The sequence below is a fragment of the Triticum urartu genome, chromosome 5A (assembly GCF_056163025.1).
Source record: "Triticum urartu cultivar PI428250 chromosome 5A, HENAU_Tu73, whole genome shotgun sequence".
In the NCBI taxonomy this organism is placed as follows: Eukaryota; Viridiplantae; Streptophyta; class Magnoliopsida; order Poales; family Poaceae; genus Triticum; species Triticum urartu.
This window is the reverse complement of record NC_141877.1, coordinates 335724504-335747018: the sequence shown is the minus strand read 5'-3', so window position 1 is coordinate 335747018 and position 22515 is coordinate 335724504. Positions and strand designations below refer to the sequence as shown.

At 47.5% G+C, this 22515-nt stretch overlaps 1 protein-coding gene and 1 pseudogene across 4 annotated transcripts in view; both read right to left on the bottom strand.

Moving 5' to 3' along the window:
- LOC125508828 (ABC transporter G family member 41) overlaps positions 1-13741 on the bottom strand; it is a 53908-nt gene extending 40167 nt beyond the window's left edge. For 3 of the 4 annotated variants that reach the window (XM_048673620.2, XM_087526003.1, XM_087526004.1), the window contains exon 1: positions 13172-13741. In XM_048673620.2, coding sequence (XP_048529577.2) covers positions 13172-13681 — 510 coding nt within the window. In that variant the 5' untranslated portion in view covers positions 13682-13741. Of the gene's footprint in view, positions 1-7298; positions 7438-13171 lie in introns of those variants that run through there. The other variant, XM_087526005.1, reaches the window with a different exon arrangement.
- LOC125531535 (uncharacterized) lies at positions 7452-7910 on the bottom strand (annotated as a pseudogene).
- Positions 13742-22515: the final 8774 nt, after the last annotated feature.

Here is a 22515-nt window from a genome sequence, read left to right as displayed (position 1 = left end):
GCCGAGGAGCCCTGCATTGCGGCCCTCTAGGAGGCACAAGGAGGGCCATCGAGAAGTCCGAGCTCGAGGAGCTCGCCAGGTGGCTTGGCCTTTCACAGGCATTGGCCGAATCAGCGGCCGGAGTGCAAGCAAAAGCGCCCCCACCAACACCAGCTCCGCCTGCGCCCGAGCCTATGGAGGAGCCGTGGCAGCTGCAAGGGCAATCGTGGTCGTGGACGAGCACAATACCGGTGTATATGTCGTGCATACCCGTATGGCTGGGCGCGATTAACAAGGAGGCCAAGCGGCAGGCGGCGCAACAGGAGGTGGTGCAAGCGACACACCAGGATGCGGCCCAGCAGGCGTTCCCGTGGATGTCGGCGCCGGTCTTCGCCGACCTGACCAAAGAAGAGGATGATGACGACGCCTTAGATCTACCGATGCTAGCTGTTTTCATTTTAATGTTTTTTGTTTTAATTAATATAAGACATGGACTTCTACTGGCTGTTTATTTTTTATTAGTTCCAAAATCCGTCACGACCAAAGAACAGGACGACGAGGCCTAGATCAACTGCTGCCGGCTGTTTTTATTTTAATATTTTTAGTTTTAATTAACATAAGACTGGACTTCTACTAACTATTTTTTTAATTATGAAATCCGTCACAAATGTGAAATGCATCTGTCCGCTTTGGACACATTTACGGGCCGGTGGACAAAACTGGGCTTCGGTGTCCGCCTGCTGACCAAAACGGACACATCTTTGATCCGTTTGGGTCGGTCGGTTGGAGTTGCCCTGAGGGACGGATGCTGTTGGCCTTCATGTGATAATTCGTCACGGATGAGCTGATGAACAGGGGTGGTTGTGCAACCTGTGGATTTTCTAGGTGCAGTGACTATGAGTCTAACAACTTGTCTTGACTAGTCTATTAGTCTCATTCTGATTGTCAACTAGTTTTTTGGTGTAGACTGGCTCGTTGAGTCGAGAGGTGGAGTGACTAGTCCAGACTAGTCTAGGTGTTTGATTCGTTTGATTCAATTTAGGAGGGATAAGTAAGCAGCGATGTCAACTACTAAGCATAGTCAATTGCAAATCGGCCGGTTGGTTTGCTTCTCTCCAAGTATGGGAGATTTTTCAATCTTCGAAAGACGCTCGTACTTTCTTGATCTTATGAAGAAGGGGCTTTCCTTAGCTGCGGACTTTGGGATCTTGAGAGTAGACCATGTCTTACGTTAGGGAATCCGAATCAATCCAAATCCTAACAAACTCTTTCCTGCTCCCTCGACCTTAATTAACTCCCCCATCCTGCCAAGCCTCAGCTGCCAGCCCATTGTATCTAAGCACACTGCGGCAAATTGATACAAGTAGCTAAAGATCTCGCATCCGACATCTCCGGCCGAACGGTTAGGCAACACTAGGGAAAGTCAAAACTCACACTTGCTCATCTTAGCATGTAGCTGATTCCGCAGAAAAAGTGTTAGCTGCAAGTGCTGTTGATGCTCCTTCAGTGTTTTACTGTCAAGAAGTATATCATCAAATCAACACAAATCTTCTGGGCTTGAACACATCATTCATGAGTGCTTGAAACGTTGCAGGAGCATTTGTAAGCCCGCACTCCGCTTGATTCGATCTTCAGTTTCGACCTTCATCAGTCAGGAAAAAGAAGAAGGACCCACTTATTCCACTCGGAGTAACCGAACCAGGCAACAAAAAAAAAGAAAAACTGAAGGAAGTTCTCTTTCCATTCCAACTAAACTAAGTGAAAAAAGGGGGAGAGCCACAAAAGGCAAAATGTATATGAAAAAAAAGATTGATTGAACTTTCCAATGGACTCATTCCATGAGTAAACGATTGAATGGGATTCGCTTGGGCAACGAAATCAAGTCCTGGTCCCCTTTTCTCTCTTATTAAATTAACTAATTCATTTCCTTTTTACTTTTGGATTTTTTTTTGATTTGATTTGGCATTATTCAACAATAAAAAAAGAAAAATTTCGACAAATTCCTAGCCCGTGAAAGGAATTTTTTTTGCAACCCTAGCTTTGTGGGATCGCTCCACAACGAGCCGCTTCACCTGGGACCAAACCGCCGCCACCATCCATTGACCCTCATCACCACTGCCACCCACCACCGGCGTCGGCGGTTGCCAGAAGCATTATGACGCTCTCCCTTTATTGATTCTACTTCTTTCATGGCTCTTAAAGCAAGTATAATAAGGTTTTTTTTTTTGAAACGGAGGCAAAAGCTTTGTCTCATCCATTAAATAAGAGAAAATATAGTTTGTTACAAGCAGCCCGATTACACGGCATGGGAATTACTCTCGCAATATTATTGACCCTAGTTATTTTGCACCGGCGATGATCCAGAGGCTGGCCTCGGTCGTGATGGAGGCAAGCAATGCAGTCGGTGGCGCGCTCTTCTGCTTGAACACTCTCGCGTTTCGCTCGTTCCAAATAATCCATGAGACAAGCATGGTGAGGGATGCCTTGGCTTGTCTGAATGGCGTGGCGCTGTCGCAAGTACTTGCCCACCAAGCCTCAACCGTGTCGAACAAGGGCCAAGTGTTTGTGTCGAGCCTGAGAATGTGGTATTTGTCAATGACCAAAGACCATAGCCTTCTCGTGTAGCGGCACTTGTAGAGGAGGTGAGTCCCGCTTTCTTGCACCCTCTTGCAAAGAGGGCACATGTCACAATTTGGCCATCCACGCTTTGTCAATCTATCGGCCGTCCAAATTCTATCTTGAAGAGCTAACCAAGCAAAGAACTTAACTTTTGGAGAAGCCCAAGCCTTCCAAATCATTTTATCCATGGGTGAGACGATCATCCCTAAGAACTGTGCCTTGTATGCAGATGCCGCCGAATATTGCCCAGTAGCCGTGTGCTTCCATAGGATGTCGTCCTCGGTGAGCTCATCGAGTTCGACCTCGTGCAAGAGCATCCAAAGAGTGAAAAACTGTGAGATGTGCTCGACAGAGACGTTGTTTGGTGGCTTGATCTTTAGAATCCATGCGTTATGCTTGAGGGCCTCCCTCACCTTCCATTTTTTTTCTCATGGAGGCCTCGTGAATGAGCGGGGCAATGTCCCTTGGCATGCGCCCAAGGAGCCAAGGCGAGTCCCAGAAAGGGGTCTTCGCACCATTACCGACTGTGATAGTGGTGGATGCATAGAAGAAATTGAGGTCCTCCACATCACACGGGTTTCCCAATCCCACCCACATTTTGGCGGGCTCCTTCCATTCATACCATGGCCAGCGCAACCGGAGAGCACGCGTGAACTTGTCGGTGTTGAGCACCCCGAGTCCCCCATACTCGAGAGGCCGACAGACAATCTCCCAATTTACCTTGCATTTTGCCCCTGTCGTCTTGTCTGCGCCAGACCAAAGAAAAGCTCTCTCAAGCTTATTTACATTGTGAAGGATGGTTTGCGGGATGACCAACGGCGTGGCGGGGTAGACGAGTTGGGAGGTGATTACAGACTTGACAAGAGTCGTTCGTCCAATGGTTGTGATATTTTGTCCCTCATAAGTTGTTAGCTTGCTTGCAACCTTATCCACCAGGAATTGAAGATCCACCAACTTTAGCTTCCAAACGGATAGGGGGAGTCCCAGGTAGCGCAAAGGGAAGGACGTCCGCATTGCCGGCAAACCTTGGGTTAAAATACCCAAGTCGAGATGGTTGCAGCGGATGGGCACAAACGAACTATTGTGGAAGTTGGTGCAAAGGCCCGTGACCTCCCCGAAGCCCCGCAAAATGTTTGCAAGGTTGTCCACATCCCTTTTGATTGGAGCCAGGAAGACTACCGCGTCGTCCGCGTAGAGAGATGTCCTCATCATAGGTCCTCTTCCCCTGATTTTATGTAGGAGCCCCTTTCTCGTAGCCAGCTCAAAAATTTTTTGTAGCGGGTCAATGGCGATGACGAAGAGAAATGGGGATATGGGGTCCCCTTGCCGGAGGCCCTGGCCATGCTTGATTGGGCTGCCAGCAATCCCGTTGAGAATGATCCTTGAGGACGATGAGGTAAGGAGGGCCGCAATCCAGTTCCTAAATTTGCTTGGGAACCCTCGCCGTTGGAGTAGATCGAGCAAGTACTCCCATTTGACGGTGTCGAATGCCTTGCGGATATCAAGCTTGAAGAGGAGCGAAGGGGTCTTGCTCTTGTGAAGGCGCCGAGCAAAATTACGAACATACAGGAAGTTGTCGTGGATGCTTCTTGTTTTGATGAAGGCGCTTTGGGCGTTGGACACAAGGTTTGTCATGTAGGGGGCAAGCCTTGGGGAGAGCACTTTCGCAATGATTTTTGCGATCGAATGGATGAGACTAATGGGTCTATAGTCGGCGATCCCCTCCGCTCCTTCCTTCTTGGACAGGAGCACCACATTTGCGGAATTAAGCCACTGCAGGTTTTCGGTGTGGAGGGTGTCGAAGTTAGTAATAACCCTCATGAGGTCGGGCTTAACAACGTCCCAACACTTCTTGAAGAAGAGGCCCGTGAATCCGTCCGGCCCCGGGGCCTTGTCACTTGGCATATCGTTGATCGCTTCAAGGACCTCACTCTCTGTCATCGGGGATTCAAGGCCATGCAAGTCAAGCTATTCCAAATTTAGCTCCTCCCAATTGAAATCTTTGCGGCTTTTGGGACCTCTCTTCATGCTTGTGGAAAAATGGTCTTGGATTATCTGCTCTTTAGCGTCGTGTTCGGTGACCCAACCATGATCATTCTTGATTCTATGGATATGATTTTTTTCTCCTTCTTGCAGTAACTCGGCGGTGGAAGAATTTGGTATTCGCGTCCCCCTCCCTAAGATTGGTAATTCTTGCACACTGCTTCTTTCGTGATCGTTCAAGCACAGCGAGGGCAATGACCCTTCTCTTGAGCCTGGATCGGAGCTCGTGTTCCTCGGCAAACGAGCGCCTATTTTCTTGGGCAATGTCTAGGCATAGAATCACCAAGAGCAGGCTCGTCGAGGGGCATGTGCTACAGGTGCGATCGCACAGGGCCCCCAAAATCATGGGGCCCTAGATCGGGGATACAAAACTAAGTAAATCAGCTCTACGATGAGAAAACCCAAGAAGCTAGAGCCCGCCGGTTTATTTTTTTAATCTCCAACGCAGCACACGCACGTAAATTCTTCTCTGTCTCCACGTAAAAGGAAACAAAACATTTTATCTTCCTCCGTTCATGCTCCATCGGGACGACAAAGATCAAGGGCTCGACCCGGCCTGCCGCACCCCTTGCCAGGCTTCCGCGCCCCATCCTAGCCACTCCCCTGTCTTCTCTGCAACAGCCTCCCCTTCCAGCCAGCGACTCGGTCTCCTCCACTCTGACCCAGCTTTTCCCAAATTCCCATCTTGCGGAATCCCCTGGAGTGGTAGCTTTGTCGCCAACTTCTTGTTCCCCAAGCCAGTTAACCTCTCTGATATCGACCCTCTCCCTCCTATCCTTTGTTGCGTAATGTTATTTCTTTCTTGATGTTCTCTTTCTATAATTATGCATTTTTTGTGTTTGTGATTTATGCTGATTACTTGCAACGGAGTGTATATTGTGAGTTTATACCATGAAGGGAATTTGTTTGCAAGGTGTTTGTGAGAATGCTTGAATGGTGAAATTGTTCTTTTTTGTAGACAGTCAAAACTCGATCTCACATGATGTGTGATCTGCTGACCACGTCTGACAAGTCCAACCCCTAACGAATGCACTATATAACTAACCGTCGTCGGCATTAGTCAAACACTGGAGTAGGGAGCACTATGCGCCCCGCGCGCCTGGCAGCCCCCCCTCGAATTCAAATAGTTCATTAGTTATCCGAATTTAGGATCTTGTTTTGCATTTCGCACCGGGGCCCCAAATTCCTAGAGACGGCCCTAACCAAGAGAGCAACTTTGTGGTGAATTTTTGCCTTTGAGAAAAGGCCTCGGCTCCATTCGGATAGGCGGAGCGCCGTCTTTCTGAGCTTGTGGAAGAGGATTTGGTACGGCTCAGTGTGATCCACTGTTTCGTTCCACGCCCTTAGAACCACCTCGTTGAAACCGGGCATGGACGCCCAAAAGTTTTCGAACTTGAGGACTCCTGGCCTTCTCGGGCCCTTTTCATCAGCAAGCAGTAGCGGGCAGTGGTCGGAGAGGGAGGAGGAGAGTGCATTCAAGACACGTGTGTTGAAAATTGCATCCCATTCGGCATTGCAAAAGAAAGAGTCCAGTTTGCACAAGGTTGGGTCAGTCCTCTCGTTGCTCCAGGTGTATCTTCGGTTTTGGAGGTGGATTTCTTTGAGTTCACAACTCTGAACCGTCGCCCGGAAACGGTTAATTCTGCTGCGGTTTACATTCCTCTTATTTTTGTCTCTTGCCCTATAAATCTGGTTGAAATCTCCTGTGGCAAGCCAAGCCAATCCAGATGGCGGTTTCTGGCTTAGGAGCTCAGCAAAGAAAGCTTCTTTGCAAGCGGGGTCTGTGGGGCCATAGACGGAGGTGATCTTGAAGAGTACGTCGGTCCCTCGCACCCCGACCATGGCAGAGAGACAGTAAGCTGTGAAGGTGATGTTGGACACATCAACAAGAGCATCGTCCCAGAGCAGTAAAATGCCTCCCCTAGTGCCATTTGCCGGTCTTTGTGCGAAACTGCGCAGTCTCTGCCCACCCAAAAAGGCTGCCATGAACTGATCGACATTGTCAAGTTTTGTCTCTTGGAGGCATACAATATGACAGGAAGACGAGGCAATCGTGGAGTTGACCGTAGTGCGTCGATCCGGGCAGTTCAGACCCCTCATATTCCAACTGAAGAAATTAATCGGTTGTTGTAACATTATGTAACCAGAACCACTCTGTAGTCTAGCCTTTCAACAGCAACATGCATAGCAGAAAACAACAACGTCCAGGGCATCTTTGGTATAATAAGGTGACATAGGCAGGGTGTAAGACTTTAAATAGAATAAGGAAGAGAAGAGAAGCGGGCTACAAACTAACAGCCGGCTGCAGCACATGTTAGACTTTGTGAGAGAGGAAGATGGGCCATGTATCAATAAAGTATTCCTTTGTACTAAAATTAGTACAAAATTAAGACTTTTTTGAGATGAAGAAAATAGTACTTATATACATCTAACTGTTGTACTTGCTGGCTATAAGCTTGACTATAGACAACATGGTAACATCATATTGCCAGCAGCCGTTGTGCTCCCTCCCTTACTATTCTCTACTGTTGTGCTTCTCCCCAGGATCGATTCAATTTATTTTATAAAAATATTGTACACCATACTCCCCGTCCCAAAATAAGTATCGCAGATTTAATATAAAATTAGTAGTTGAATATTGTAAGTTGAGTACTTACATTACCAGTCGACAGTCAAGCAGTAGTGTAGACTAGTCGCCGTCAGTCTACGAGTCTCAACCTCGGCTCCAACTCGTGACTCCTCAACTCGTAATTCACAAATTCTTGCCTGGGTGAGCATCCGGACATGCCAGCTCGCCTCCTCCTGCTGCTTCATGATCTCGAGCTCGTGGGCCTTGCTCTAGAGCAGGCTCTCGCGGCCCTTGACGCGGAGCAGCTGCGCTGCTGCGGGATGAGCCTGAGCAGCGTGATGGCGGTGAGGCACTTCGCGACGGTGAGCAGCAGGACGAGCACGAAAGGGTGGGGTTCGTAGGTGAAGGCGGCGAGCAGGTGGGTGAGGCCGCAGAGCACGATGAAGGCCCCCAACTGGAGGCGGCCGGTGCGGAGATCCGGGCGAAGACCGCCGCCGCGGACGAGCCCCAGCACCCGCCCCACCTGGTACCTCCCCTGCAGCACGTTTGTCTTCCCCTCCGCGACATTCCCCCTCCCCCCTTTAATACTACTCGATCGAGTCCAGCGAGAGGCCGTCCCGGGCGGGCCCTGCCGCCGCCGACGACTTCGACTCCATTCCGGCCTCCTGACGCCTCTTGCTTGCTCTGGCCGCGGGAGATTGTGCCCGTCGTGATGGCAGCGGCGCGCGGCGGCGGGCCCCTGGTCGCCTCGTGTTACCCAGAGCTTGCAGCGCGGCGCGCACGACGTGGGGAGGGAGGGAGGGGAAGGAGAGGACGGAGGAGTCAACCGCAGCGGGGCCCGAGAGGAGCACGAAGGTGCCCTGTTGAGCGTGTCGCCGGCGAGGAGATTGAGGAGGAGAGGCGGACCGAGCCCGGGACCCCGCCGGCTGGTGCCTCGCGTCATACGGCCCGTGGTGGCCGCCGCGCTGGCTGGCTGTGGCCGCTAGAGGCCCTCCTCGGGATCGTTGGGGTCGAGCGGCGGCGCCCTTGTTCTCGCGCGGCTGCCGGATGCGGAGCATGGCGGGGCTCGTCCGTCCGGTGCGGTCCGGTCGTGGCTGGGCGCGGACCAGGACCAGCTCGGGTCCGGTTCGCTACAGTCCGAAAACACATGCAAAAAAACAAGGGCGTGCACGTCCGTCGGTGGCCAGGTCGCCAGCCGTCGGATCTGACGTCATCAAGCGGTCAAGTGTCTTTTACAATCGCAATGAAAGTGATTTTGTGGAAAATTTCACAATATAGGTGATGTTAAAGAAACCTTTGCAACAGAGATCATGTTATAAAAACACCATCACCTCTTCAACACATTGCAACATAGCTGATGATGTTGCAAATTTTTTTTACAACAAAGGTGATGTTAAAAAAAATAACCGTCGTTGACTCATCTATGATGTTGTTGTTGAGCACCATTGTCATTTGCCACCGTTGTTTGCAACACCACGGCTATTGCAAAAGCCATAACAAAATCCTTGTTGCGAAAAAGAAAAAAAAGGCATTTGCACATCCAAGCCCAGCTCATATGGCCATGGACAGGCTCAAAGCTCAAGTCCCCCCTTCATGACGGAGGTGGTGCACGGAGAAAGATTGAAAGCGAACGTGGTGTGCATGTGGATCGTGCCGGGCAAGGCCGCGTTTAAATAGTGGGTGCAAGATAGGCCAAACGGTGAGTTGTGTCAATGCGGGCGTGCCAAACAGGCCAAGCAGTGGCTCCAGTGGCCGGAGCCGTCAGGCGTCGCAACAACCCTAGTCAATCGTCGTTGCGTGCTCGCGGCGCATCCGCTCAGCCTCTCCGCTTGGCGCAGAGCCTTGGTCGCCTTGGCCTAACAACGTCAATCGGTCGCGAAAGTGGACTTCGCCCTGCGCCGTCCGCCTTGAGCCAAACCAAGTGCTCGGACTCCTCAAACCCACTCTGAGGAGCTAGCCGCTGATCTGGCACCGGCTATGAACGTAGCTCTCCGTGGTGGTCTTGGACTGGTCGATTGGCTACGCCCGTGCAAGCGCGGGGTCCATGAGGACCCATCTCGACGTGACTTCTGACCCCGCAAACAACGCCTGATGTTTTGTGCCACCTCGGAGGCCACCGCCATCGAGCTAGTAGGCGACGTGGATGCCCGTGTTGACGATCGTTGGGGAGAGCGCCTGCTCCTTGTTGACGGCGACCAAGTACCACTGGCTCCTAGACTGCTGACGGCGCCGTTGCCACCTCCTTTCTGTGGCAGAGACGGCTGCATGGTGGGTTGAGGGCTTTGCCTTGACGCGCAACCCCTCCTTGACACGATGCCCTGATTTAGGCGCTGTGGTTGGGCGAGACCGGGAACATCAAACCATGGTGGAAGCGCGACCACTCGAGCTGTGGCTCGAGCTTCCGCACATACTCCTCGTCCGCTCGCGCAAACTTGGTGAGGAGGGGTGACTCCGTCGTTCCTCGTCGTCTGATGAGAGCACCTTAGTTTTGACCATGGGAGCGGGCGACGCCAACGAGCCTGAAGACCGTGGGCGGCGACGCCAGGAACCATAGCTTTCGCGCGGATCCGAAGGGGCGTGTCTCGAAACACTTGTTGTCGTCGAACTTGCACATCATGATGACCCATTTGCGGAGGTGTGCAGAGGAGAGGAGCAACGATGGTGTGGGTAGAGCATTGCGTTCACCGTCTGACTTAAATAGTTGGGGCAAGCAAACTGGCGTTGTTTCAATGAGGGCACAACGACCGGGTTAGGCTTCTCGGTCGCCGCATCTGCATGAATGCTTTCATGGTCAGCTCTCCGGTCACGTTCGTCTAGCCGGCATCAATGTGGATAGACGGTCGTAGAGTCGGGTCCGCTCTGAGCGACATGAATGCGGACAACGATTTCAGAGGGTTCATGAGCGGACGTGTCGGAGGAGGTTTTGGGTGGGCCGAACGTGTCAAATGCACATGTGGCAGACATCCGAACGGCTGCAAATTTTCTCTATGTTTGATTCCGATTTATGAGATTTTAGACGTTCGGACATGTCCAAACATTTTTGACGAGTGCCATTGGATGACAAAAAATATCCCGACACAGCCTGATCCCTACCGTAACTGGTAGTATGATTTATAATTTGAATATTTTTGTTCCTTCTTTAAGTTGGCCCGCCCAGGTTTTTTCTTTACCTTCGCCACTGGCCTCAACGGGTTAGCTATCACTGTACTAGATAAATAAATTAAGTGAGTGCTTTGTGAGGAGAAATGGAGCGACCAAAGAAATCCGCAGATCCCACCGGCGAGGGCGCGGATCCCGGCCTCCTCCGCTCGCTCTGGTGGCGGGAGGAGGTGGGGATCCCGTTCCTTAGCTTCCGATGTGTAGATAGCTTAGGAAAAGTGGCCGACGGTGTCAACTTAAGGAGGGGTTCGTCGCCGTTCTGGGAAAATAAATCCGCCATTCTTCCCTCTCCTTGCCGGTGCTGGTGGTGCTGGCATGTGGACGGCGCTGCTCTCCGCTGATCTACGGATCGAGTGGTGGTTTGGATCTCAAGTTCGTTCGAGGCATTGGCGATCTGTGGGATGATATTGCCCCTCGGGGGTCTTTGGACTGCTGGAGTTCTTCGTTCCTCGGGCTGGGCGGCAAAGCGACGTCGGCGTCCTGGCCTTCTGGGATTCGCTCTCCCCCCTCTTCGTCATGGTGTCGACGTCTTCCCTATCGTCGATGCAGAGGCAGGGTCATGTGCTTGTGGGGGTGCTCCAAGGATTTCTGAGATGTATTGTCGCTGGTGTGGTTTACTGATGGTCGTCCTTCTTCTCTTTCCGCCATGCTGGTCCTCTAGGGCCGAGGTTGAAGACTTCTCGTCTGTGTTCAATCCATCTGCAAATTCCAAGGTCATGCCGGCTCTGTGTGGGAGCGGCGACAGCAGCAACGGCGGCGCCTCGGCAGCCTGCGATGGTTGGAGGAGTGGGTTGGTTCCCCAGGGACCTGTTTGTATTTTCTTATCTTGTTGGGGTGCTTTGTACCACTGTTCGGTTGCAATATAAACCAGAGGTCCTTTTCGCAAAAAAAGAAACTATCACTGTGCTAGCATATAGTTTCCGTAAACATTGAGTTTAATACTGAACAGAATCAACAGTATAACATATTACTACTCAGACATTTTGTCTTTGAATTTCTTTTTCTGCCTTGAAGTTGACGGGATTTTTTCTTCGCGAAACCTTTTATACGAGTACAACAGAATGTCAATTTTTTTACAAAAAAGTTTCGAAATTGTTTTACCTTTTTCGTATATTTTCTCTCCTATTAGGTTCAGGAGAGCCAAATAATATTTTCCTTCAATACCTATCTATTAAGGCGACCCTACACGTCAGCCGGTGGATCTTTTAAAGATCCGCCACCTCTGCATCCATTCGACCAGGGCTATCCAGCGGCCCGTCCCTTCCCACCATTGCAACAAAGCGAGTGCTGCAGAATCCTTTGCAATCGATTTCTTGTTGTAGAAATTTTTGGAACAAAGGTTCTGTTGTAGAATTTTTTTTATGAGTGTGCGGAAGAACTTCCGTAATACAAATAGTGTTGCAGAATTTTTTTGACTTAATTTTTTGCTAATATGGGTGTTGTTGCTGCAGGACTTCTGCAACATAGCTGATGTTACCGATTTTTTTTGTCTTAACTTTTTTTTGCAATATGAGTGTTATTGTGAAAGGATTTCTGCAATACAGATAATGTTACAAAAAAACTGTAAGTCTGTGTTTGATAGCGAAGTACTGCAGAAACTATAGTATTGAAAAACTGCAGTATTTTTGTCTATAGGTACTAGATATCACAGTTTTGAGATATCAAAGTATTTCGTAGTATTGGAAATATTGTAACAGTGTTTGGCTGGTGCATGTTTACAACGACGTAAAGTGGCTAGCTAGCTGTTTCATAGCAGTTGCAAACATGCAAGAATTAGCTGACCGCGAATTGAACGGTCATGCATAATCAGACCCAGCGACATGCTATGCATCAGCGGTGGTCGCAGCACAGCGGCGCGGCACGGAAGCGCGCGGTGTCGCTCTGGCTCGGCTGCAGCTTGGCCGGCAGCAGCGAGCACGGCGCACTGAGGAATGGGGCGGCATTTGGGAGCAGAGCATGCACGGCAAGCCGCGGCGAGCAAGGACGTGAGATGGTAGAGCTGCACACGTACGGTATGGCCATGATCGTACACAACGGCATGAGCAGTCTCCAGCCAGCAGCGTGCGTGACTATTGCATGAGCAATCTGGGCATGAGTTGCTCGGGGGGCAACCTGATGCACAGCGCGTACGACGAGAGGAGGAGCGCAAGTGGGAGCAGAAAGGACACCATTTTTTTTTCATTCCTTTCTGTTGGTTTGTTCCATGGCCAACGATTTTCCGGCCGGCGGCAGCTTGGGAGCGAGGAAGGCGATAACGAAGAGTTTTGTTTTCTTTGCATGCTCTGTTTTTTAAAAAAAGGTCCAGGGTTCTTTTTTTAATGCAGAGAAAATATCACAGTTTTGACAATACTATAGTTTCAATACTACAATTTTTTATTGTTGCCAAACAACTCACGGTAATTAAAACCATGGTATTTTAAAAAACTATAGTATTCTCATATCATAATATTTAGAAAAAGTTGAGCTATCAAACGGGGCCTAAGTGACAGAGGCATGCGTCCAACGGTGAAGTCCTGTCCGGTTGTGCGTCGGCTGATCAAATTTGTATGACGGCTGCGCGAGCGGTGGAAGTACGCAGACTCTAATCTTTTCCCTATCTATTAGTACTATATGGTACAGAATTTTGAATTTAAAATTCTTTTGAAATATTTCTAGCGGTAGTTGGACGGTATCTGGCAGTAACCATGGTAAGCGCGAGTTGGTAAAAAAATCTTACTATTCGATAGCCAATACCTCCGGCAGTCCGGCAGTCCGGCAGTGGAGAAGAGAAGAGAAGAGCGGCGAGTTTAACGAATGGATTACCGAGAGTGTGGAGATGGCGGAATTGAGGAGCGTGGGGAGCGGCTTGCCATCGACGACCTGGCACTCGGCGTCGACATGCAGGTTCCGCCAGCGGACCTCCACCGTGGGCTGCCGCACGCCGACCCTGTCCATCCTACGGCGCTGGTGTCGGAGCAGGCGGAGGTTGTCCTTGTGGATGTCGGTGATGAGGGTGTGCACCAGCTCCCGCCGGTCCGCCGCCCCCAGCCGGCGCACGTCCACCGGCTCCAACGGATGAGTGGCGTTGGCATGGAGAGGGAGCGAGATGTGGAGCCTGTCCCGGGTGGGCAGCCGCTCGATGGCTGCCCATTTGAGCTCTACCTCTTCGTCGTGGTGTTGCTCTCTCAGAGACAAGGAGAGTGCCTCCCTCATGGACGGCGACGGCAGCGAGAGAGTGCCCGCAGCTGACGCCTTGTTCGTCTTCTTCTCTGGATCATCTACTGCTGTACCTTCTTGTTCTTGTTCCTCCTCACCCATCTCCACCTTGCTCATCGCCTCCTCCTAAGCTGCTCAGCTTCCTCGCCACCTCGCTCCTTAATTTTTTTTATCAGACCTCGCTCCTTAATTTGTAGTGTTAAAAGTTGATGAACCAATTGGACTATATATTCTTTCTTTTATTTAATCAATACAAGTGGCATGATTATTATTACGCCGCTGACTCTACCTCCAAATTTCTCCTTTCTAGTTAAATACAGCACTAATATATGATATGAATCTCTGTTTAGTGGCTATCGCTAGCGCATGAGAAAGGACTGGCACTAAAAATATCTATCGAGTGTAACATTGTAAGCCAAGCTTCCGGCAATTTAATTTGCTCAATGATGACAGAATCTATACGCACTTCTTGTTCCTCTTGCACTGATTTTCTTGTCTTGTTCTTTTCAGTGGCATCTAACTCCCGCCGCTTTCACACTGTAGCGCATCCTAGGATACCTGCTCTATACTACCCCTAGCCACGTCTTGGTGTTTACGTTCTCCACAAACGCTATTGGATTTCAGCTAACAGCCCCATTTAACGTCCAGTTTGTTGAATATATGAACAAATTATTACGTATGAGATTTAACCCTAATAAATAGTAAATAAATCATGACGACAATAATTGAGATTAAACTAATCATGCAGACTAGTAGGTGAACAGATCGAATCTAGGGCACAGACTAGAAATAAGATTTCTAGCACGATCTCGTACAAGGAGGACGGCGGTGGGAGCAGAATCATCGGTGTTGAGGTTGACGGCCATGTCGTTGATGAAGAGGTTGCCGAGATCGGGGAAGAAGTCGTCGTTGGCGAAGTCGTCGCTGTCAGCAGTCGTGCGAGTGCGCTCCCCAAAAACCTGATCACCCTCTCCCGTACAAGATCACGAGAGGCGGGGTTCCGCAGGCCTGTTGTCCCTTCTCGTGGTGCACGCCGGAAGGAGGGATGAAGAAGAATTGCATGGTGGCGTAATGATCTGGAATGGTGTGAAACCATATGCTGTGACAGCAGTTAGGGTAGACGTCTGCCTGACTATATAATACGGGTTGGGTAGGTCGTGGGAGTAAATCCCACGTTCAAGTCGTGATTCAAAAGAATCGGAAACGGTTCAGTAATTAACACATCAATTAATCATTAATTAGTGACTCATTAATTTTTCTGAACAACAACAATATAGACAACGTGCATAGCTTTGTCCTCAGCTCAGCTCATTCCCAAAACCCGGCGTGGTGAGCGTGGAGGAGGAGCGCGCGTGTAGGTATCATCTTCTTATGCTCATACAAGTGCTAGAAGAGCTCAGCTTATAAAGAGGTGCAACTCCCACTCAACTTTCGGGGTGGCACTAAATTTTAGTCCCACTCACACCACTCACAGTCATGCATGAATGGGCCATGAGAATTTCAAATTTTTAGTTGGGCTTTGGGCCAAGGGCCTACTAACAATTTCCAACAATCCCCCACAAAGTCTCATTGGCACATCTCATCATTTAGTTCCAAAATATTGTTTATATACCGGTGCTTAGTGGAGACTGTAAAGTTGAACTTCCACTTAGAGTTTTATGCTACACTAGATCACAACTTGAATACTGGACTATGCCTTGAACTACAAGTTTTCTGCGAGACTAGTTTCACACAAATTCTTGACCGATACTGGCTACTGCAAGGCTTCCCCGTGGGTGGAGCGTATACGTCATACTCCAGGGCCTTTCCTGAATTTATTAAAGAACATCCAATTCTCACAGACTGCGACGTTAACAGTCAAATTCATATAGGTGTGTTCCTCAGGAGATGCTCTGTAGGACAACATATCTGCTTACCCAATAAGCCACCTGAAACACATTAAGACAAGCATCAACCTGCCATGCAGATCAGAAGAATATTGCATCTCCATGGAGTGGGATAATTAATATAGGGATACTCTCCTCCCAGCTGACCAACAACTTGTCTCCCACTTCTACTTCACCGGATCTCCGATCACATAGAGCGGGTTACCACTGTGGACAACTCATACGGTGGGTCTCAAACCCATCTCCATCGATGCATTATCTATCACATTACGTGATATTTGTGAAGGGATCTGCCAAATTTTTTGACGTTTGGATATGATCCAACGTAATAACTCCGGAGTTCTTCAAATTTTTGTCAGATTTTAATCTCCTCTTCACATGCCTTGAGGACTTCATATTATCCTTAGAACTGTTTATCTTGACAATCATAGTTTGATTATCACAGTTCATTAAAATAGGGGGTATTGGTTTTTCAACCATAGGTAAGTCCATCAAGAGCTGATGAAGCCACTCTACTTCAATAGTGGCAGTGTCTAATGTTGTAAGTTCTGCTTCCATAGTTGGCCTCGTTAAGATGGTCTCCTTGCAAGACTTCAAGGAAACAACGCCACCACCAAGTGTAAAAACATAACCACTCGTGGTCTTAATCTCATCAGCATTAGATATCCAGTTTGAGTCACTATAACACTGCAGTACCCTTGGATACCCGGTGTGGTGAATCCCATATCTCGCAGTGCCTTTCAAATAGCGCATAACTATCTCCCAGTTTTGTCACAAACCGGCTCAGTTTGCTCATAGCAAACGAGATACCAGGCCTCGTGGCACTCGCCAAGTACATAAGCAAGCCAACAATATGAGAATATCTCAATTGATCTAGGTAAAGCTGCTTACATATTGGGCGTCAAGATCTATAGAGATAGATCAAGACGCCTGATAAGACTTTCACAGAGCACATATCGTGACAAGATTTTGAAGGAGCCAACAATCTGAGAATATCTCAATTGATCTAGGTAAAGATGCTTACATATTGGGCATCAAGATCTATAGAGATAGATCAAGACGTCTGATAAGACTTTCACAGAGCACATATCGTGACAAGATTTTGAAGGAGTTCAAAATGGATTAGTCAAATAAGGAGTTCTTTCTTGTATTGTAAGGTGTGAAGTTGATAAGACTCAAAGCTCGACCACAGTAGAAGAAAGAGAAATGATGAAGGTCATCCCCTATGCCTCAGTCATAGGCTCTATAATGTATGCCATGTTGTGCACCATACCTGATGTGTGCCTTGCCATGACACTGCTAGGGAAAACATTATACACAGAAGCTTATCAGTAGCGCTGGTTAAAAGGAGGCGCTACTACTAATTATCAGTAGCGCTTGGTCACAAAGAGTGCTACTGCTATCCACTTAGCAGTAGCGCGGCAGGAAGAAAACACGCTACTACTATAATTGCCACGTCGTTGCAGATAGGCTAGGTATAGTAGTAGCTGAAGGAAATATGCCCTAGAGGCAATAATAAAGTTGTTATTTTATATTTACTTATATCATGATAAATGTTTATTATTCATGCTAGAATTGTATTAACCGGAAACCTTCATACACGTGTGAATACATAGACAAAACACTGTGTCCCTAGTGAGCCTCTACTTGACTAGCTCGTTGATCAAAGATGGTTAAGGTTTCCTAACCATGGACATGAGTTGTCATTTGATAACGGGATCACATCATTAGGAGAATGATGTGATGGACATGACCCATCCGTTAGCTTAGCATATTGATCGGTTTTATTGCTATTGCTTTCTTCATGTCAAATACATATTCCTTCGACTATGGGATTATGCAACTCCCGGATACCGAAGGAATGCCTTATGTGCTATCAAACGTCACAACATAATTGGGTGATTATAAAGATGCTCTACGGGTATCTCCGAAGGTGTTTGTTGGGTTGGCATAGATTGAGATTAGGATTTGTCACTCCGAGTATCGGAGAGGTATCTCTGGGCCCTCTCGGTAATACAAGAAGCCTTGCAAGCAAAGTGACTAATGAGTTAGTTACGGGTTGATGTATTATGGAACGAGTAAAGAGACTTCCCGGTAACAAGATTGAACTAGGTATGAAGATACCGACGATTTCATACCTAGTTCAATCTTGGGCAAGTAACATACCGATGGCAAAGGGAATAACACATGTTGTCATTACGGTACGACCGATAAAGATCTTCGTAGAATATGTGGGAACCAATATAAGCATCTAGGTTTCGCTGTTGGTTATTGACTGGAGAGATGTCTTGGTCATGTCTACATAGTTCTCGAACCCGTAGGGTCCCCACGCTTAACGTTCGGTGACAATTTTGTATTATATGAGTTATGTGGTTTGGTGACCGAATGTTGTTCGAAGTCCCGGATGAGATCACAGACATGACGAGGAGTCTCGAAATGTTCGAGAGGTAAATATTAATATATAGGACGATGGTATTCAGACACCAGAAGTGTTCCGTGGGTACCGGGTGCATATCGGGTCACCGAAAGGAGTTCCGGGCATCCCGCCGGCAACTACATGGGCCTTAATGGGCCAAGAGTGGGATGGACCAGCCCTTAAGGGGTTGGTGCTCCCCATGTAGGCCAAAACAAGGGGGAAGGAAAGATGAGAAGGGAGAAAGGAAGGGGAGGAATTCGGCCTCCCCCTTCCTTCCCTCCTCTCTTCTCCTTCCTTCCCCCTCCGGATGGATATGGAAGGGGGAGGCTGAATTGGGAGGCGCCCAAGTAGGATTCCTCCTACTTGGGGTGCCCCCTTGGCTGCCTCTCCTCCACTTCAACCTATATATATGAGGGAGGGGGGGACATCTCTAGAGCACAGAACAACGATTGTTAGTCGTGTGTGGCGCCCCCCTCCACAGTTTACGCCTCCGGTCATATTGTTGTAGTGCTTAGGCGAAGCCCTGCGCGGATCACTTCACCATCATCGTCACCACGCCATCGTGCTGACGAAACTCTCCCTCGACACTTTGCTGGATCAAGAGTTCGAGGTACGTCATCAAGCTGAATGTGCGCAGAACTCGGAGGTGCCGTACGGTCGGTGCTTGATCGGTCGGAACGAGAAGAAGTTCGACTACATCAACCGCATTGTCAAACGCTTCTGCTTTCGGTCTACGAGGGTATATGGACACACTCTCCCCCTCTCATTGCTATGCATCTCCTAGATAGATCTTGCCTAAGCGTAGGAATTTTTTTGAAATTGCATGCTATGTTCCCCAACAGTGGCATCCGAGCCAGGTCTATGCGTAGATGATATGCACGAGTAGAACACAAAGAGTTGTGGCGATGATCTTCATACTGCTTACCACCAATGCCTTATTTTGATTCGGCGGTATTATTGGATGAAGCGGCCCAGACTAACCTTACATGAGCACGTTCATGAGACCTGTTCCACCGACAGACATGCAACTAGTTTTGCATAAAGATGGCTGGCGGGTGTTTGTTTCTCCAGCTTTATTTGAATCAAATTTGACTGCGGTCGGTCCTTGTTAAAGGTTAAAACAGCAAACTTGATAAATCACCGTTGTGGTTTTGATGCGTAGGTAAGAAAGGTTCTTGCTAGAAGCCCATAGCAGCCACGTAAAACTTGCAACAACAAAGTAGAGGACGTCTAACTTGTTTTTGCAAGGCATGTTGTGATGTGATATGGTCAAGACATGATGTGATATACGTTATTGTATGATATGATCATGTTTTGTAAAAGTTATCGGCAACTGGCAGGAGCCTTATGGTTGTCGCTTTATTGTATGAAATGCAAACGCCATGTAATTGCTTTACTTTATCACTATGCGTTAGCGATAGTTGTAGAAGCAATAGTTGGCGAGATGACCATGACGCTGCGATGGAGATCAAGGTGTCAAGACAGTGATGATGGAGATCATGACTGTGCTTTGGAGATGGAGATCAAAGGCACAGGATGATGATGGCCATATCATGTCACATATTTTGATTGCATATGATGTTTATCTTTTATGCATCTTATTTTGCTTAGTACGGCGGTAGCATTATAAGATGATCCCTTACTAAAATTTCAAGGTATAAGTCTTCTCCCTGAGTATGCACCATTGCAATAGTTCATCGTGCTGAGACACTACATGATGATCGGGTGTGATAGGCTCTACGTTGACATACAACGGGTGCAAGACAATTTTGCACATGCGGAATACTCGGGTTAAACTTGATGAGCCTAGCATGTACAGTCATGGATTTGGAACACTGGAGACCGAAAGGTCGAACGTGAATCATATAGTAGATATGATCAACATAGAGATGTTCACCATTGATGACTACTCCATCTCACGTGATGATCGGACATGGTTTAGTTGATTTGGATCACATAATCATTTAGATGACTCGAGGGATGTCTATCTAAGTGGGAGTTCTTAAGTAATATGATTAATTAAACTTAATTTATCATGAACTTAATCCTGATACTATTTGCAAATTATGTTGTAGATCAATAGCTCGCGTTGTAGCTCCACTTTGTTTTTGATATGTTCCTAGAGAAAACTAAGTTGAAAGATGATAGTAGCAATGATGCGGACTTGGTCCGTGATCTAAGGATTATCCTCATTGCTGCACAGAAGAATTATGTCCTTGATGCACCACTAGGTGACAGACCTATTGCAGGAGTAGATGCAGACGTTATGAATGTTTAGCAAGCTCGATATGATGTCTACTTAATAGTTTAGTGCACCATGCTTTACGGCTTAGAACCGGGACTTCAAAAACGTTTTCAACGCCACGGAGCATATGAGATGTTCCAAGAGCTGAAATTGGTATTTCAGACTCATGCCCATGTCGAGAGGTATGAGACCTCTGACAAGTACTTTGCCTACAAGATGGAGGAGAATAGCTCAGCTAGTGAGCATGTGCTCAGAATGTCTGGGTACTACAATCACTTGAATTAAGTGGGAGTTAATCTTCCAGATAAGATAGTGATTGACAGAGTTTTCTAGTCACTATCACCAAGCTACTAGAACTTCGTGATGAACTATAATATCCAAGGGATTACAAAAATGATTCACGAGCTCTCCGCGATGCTAAAATAGGCGAAGGTAGAAATCAAGAAAGAGCATCAAGTGTTGATGGTTAACAAGACCATTAGTTTCAAGAAAAAGGGCAAGGGAAAGAAAGGGAACTTCAAGAAGAATGACAAGCAAGTTGCCACTCCCGAGAAGAAGCCCAAAGCTAGACCCAAGCCTGAAACTGAGTGCTTCTACTGCAAAGGGAATGGTCACTGGAAGCAGAACTACCCCAAATACTTGGCGGATAAGAAGGATGGCAAAGTGAACAAAGGTATATTTGATATACATGTTATTGATGTGTATTTTACTAGTGTTCATAGTAACCCCAGGGTATTGATACCGGTTCAGTTGCTAAGATTAGTAACTCGAAACAGAAGTTACAAAATGAACAGAGACTAGTTAAGGGCGAGGAGACGATGTGTGTTGGAAGTGATTCCAAGGTTGATAAGATCACCATCGCACACTCCCTCTACCTTCGGGATTAGTGTTGGACCTAAATAAATGTTATTTGGTGTTTGCGTTGAGCATGAATATGATTGGATCATGTTTATTGCAATAGGTTGTTCATTTAAGTCAGAGAATAATTGTTGTTCTGTTTACATGAATAAAACTTTCTATGGTCATACACCAAATGTAAATGGTTTATTGAATCTCGATCGTAGTGATACACATATTCATAATATTGATGCCAAAAGATGAAAAGTTGATAATGATAGTGCAACAATTTTGTGGCACTGTCGTTTAGGTCATATTGGTGTAAAGCGCATGAAGAAACTCCATGCAGTTGGGCTTTTGGAATCACTTGATTATGAATCATTTGATAGTTGTGAACCATGACTCATGGGCAAGATGACTAAAACTCCGTTCTCTGGAACAATGGAGCGAGCCAATGACTTATTGGAAATAATACATACCGATGTATGTGGTCCAATGAGTGTTGAGGCGCGCGGCGGGTATCATTATTTTCTGACCTTCACAGATGATTTGAGCATATATGGGTATATCTACTTGATGAAACACAAGTCTAAAACATTTGAAAAGTTCAAAGAATTTTAGAGTGAAGTGGAGAATCATCGTAACAAGAAAATAAAGTTTCTACGATCTGATCGCGGAGGCAAATATTGAGATACAAGTTTGGCCTTCATTTAAAACAATGTGGAATAGTTTCACAACTCATGCCACCTAGAACACCACAACGTAATGGTGTGTCCGAACGTCGTAACCGTATGTTATTAGATATGGTGCGATCTATGATGTCTCTTACTGATTTACCACTATCGTTTTGGGGTTATGCATTACAGACAGCTGCATTCACGTGAAATAGGGCACCGTCTAAATCCGTTGAGACGACACCTTATGAACTATGGTTTGGCAAGAAACCATAGCTGTCGTTTCTTAAAGTTTGGGGTTGCGATGCTTATGTGAAAAAGCTTCAACCCGAGAAGCTCGAACCCAAATCGGAAAAAATGCGTCTTCATAGGATACCCAAAAGAAACTGTTGGGTACACCTTCTAACATAGATCCGAAGGCAAGATCTTTGTTGCTAAGAATGGTCCTTTCTAGAGAAGGAGTTTCTCTCAAAAGAACTGAGTGGGAGAAAGGTAGAACTTGATGAGGTAATTGTACCTTCTCTTGAACTGGAAAGTAGTTCATCACAGAAAACCGTTCCCGTGATGCCTACACCAACCAGAGAGGAAGCTAATGATAATGATCATGAAACTTCTGATCAAGTTACTACCGAACCTCGTAGGTCAAGTAGAGCACGTTCCGCACTAGAGTGGTACGAGAATCCTGTTCTGGAAGTCATGTTACTAGACCATGACGAACCTACGAACTATGAGGAAGCGATGATGAGCCCAGATTCCGAAAAAATGGCTTGAGGCCATGAAATCTGAGATAGGATCCATGTATGAGAACAAAGTGTGGACTTTGGTTGACTTTCCCGATGATTCGCAAGCCATTGAAAATAAATGGATCTTCAAGAGGAAGACATACACTAATG